The sequence below is a fragment of the Poecilia reticulata genome, linkage group LG10 (assembly GCF_000633615.1).
Source record: "Poecilia reticulata strain Guanapo linkage group LG10, Guppy_female_1.0+MT, whole genome shotgun sequence".
Taxonomy (NCBI): Eukaryota; Metazoa; Chordata; class Actinopteri; order Cyprinodontiformes; family Poeciliidae; genus Poecilia; species Poecilia reticulata.
In genome coordinates, this window is record NC_024340.1 from 23,551,600 (window position 1) to 23,553,072 (window position 1,473).

The 1,473-nt window shown below is 37.3% G+C and overlaps 1 protein-coding gene across 1 annotated transcript in view; it reads left to right on the plus strand.

Moving 5' to 3' along the window:
* LOC103471739 (serine/threonine-protein phosphatase 2A 55 kDa regulatory subunit B gamma isoform) overlaps nucleotides 1-1,473 on the plus strand; it is a 30,903-nt gene that overhangs the window by 20,716 nt on the left and 8,714 nt on the right. Inside the window, exon 7 of the mRNA XM_017307028.1 lies at nucleotides 390-647. Coding sequence (XP_017162517.1) covers nucleotides 390-647 — 258 coding nt within the window. The remainder of the gene's footprint in view (nucleotides 1-389; nucleotides 648-1,473) is intronic.

The window sequence follows — 1,473 nt, forward strand, 5'->3', positions numbered from 1 at the left end:
CCCCCGCTGTTGGGGGAGGGGCATATTATTGCTGAAGAGTGAAACTATGTCCTAATGAATAATGCAGAAGCTGCATAAATATTCAAGCCCCTTTCTGGGTTCTAATCCAGGTTGGATTGAAAAGCATTCACATCCAGAACCCAGACAGGATTATATTATTACAGTTTATATGGAATTACTTTTCACTCAACAACTTCCCTGAAGATATATTTTTATTAGTTTGTTTTATTCAGTTGTGTATTTGGAGCCTGTRTCGGTTGTGTTTATATTATTCTAAGGCCTTGCAAAAAAAAATTTTTGTGTGTGAATTAAAAAAATAGCTGAATTTAATCTCTAAGAAGACTGATGGGTATTTGATATAGGTTGTTACTTTTGCAGAATAAAGCAGTAACTGATTTTCTGCTGTTTCCCTGAACAATGCCTCTTTCTATCAGACATTGTGGACATCAAACCAGCAAACATGGAGGATCTGACGGAGGTGATCACAGCTGCAGAGTTTCATCCCCTCCACTGTAACCTGTTTGTTTACAGCAGCAGCAAAGGCACCCTACGCCTCTGTGACATGAGAGAAGCAGCGCTGTGCGACAAGCACTCCAAATGTAAGCATTCCTGCCGAGACGCAGTCAGAGGTTATTTTAGTGATCTTTTTTAATTTTTTATTTTAACCGTGAGAATTTTTAAAACTATGCTTTTGAGCTATTAGTTTGTCTGTTTTTTTTTTTTTTATTATTTGGCATTTTGGTGAAAACATTTTTAAGTGGTGGTTAATTGATTTCTTGACACTTCTAGAACATTTTATACAGCCAAGGCTTCATTTCAATTAAAGCCAGGCTGGGAAAGATGGTAGTCACATGTGACTGGAGCGCATTAGCATGTGAGCTTTTCGTCCAGTAATGTACTAAACTGACTGTCTCGAAAACTTAACATCTTATTTAATGAATTGTTTTACTGTACTTTTGCAGTAGTTCATGTTATATAGAACGTGGACTACAAGAAAACCTAGTTAATCTGTGTGTTTAARTTTAAAGTGTAGAAAATCTGTCAATAAGTTCCTGACAGCATATCAGCAGTATCCACTAAGTCTCATACAACATGTTGGTTATTTGGAACATGGGACAGAGTTTAATAAATCTGTCTCCACTAAGGGACACAAATCATTTGACGGTAGGTGCCTTTAATCTTTAATGCGAGGGCCCCAAGGTACCAAGGCTGCCTTTTTATTGCCCCTTTTCTTCCTGCTGAAATGTCTACCATTTGATTTACAGCTCTGACMATTTGATTTACAGCTCTGACCATGAGTCAGTGATGCTAAGGTCCTTCGCAAACCATACTTATTTTGAAGCTAGGGCTTTTTATTTTAATTGGCAAAATCATAAAAATAACTAAAATTTGCAGAGGTTAACACATAGCAGTATCTCAGAACGGCACACTTAAAGAGTCCTCTGCCTTACTGTCACCATAAAAACTCATCAG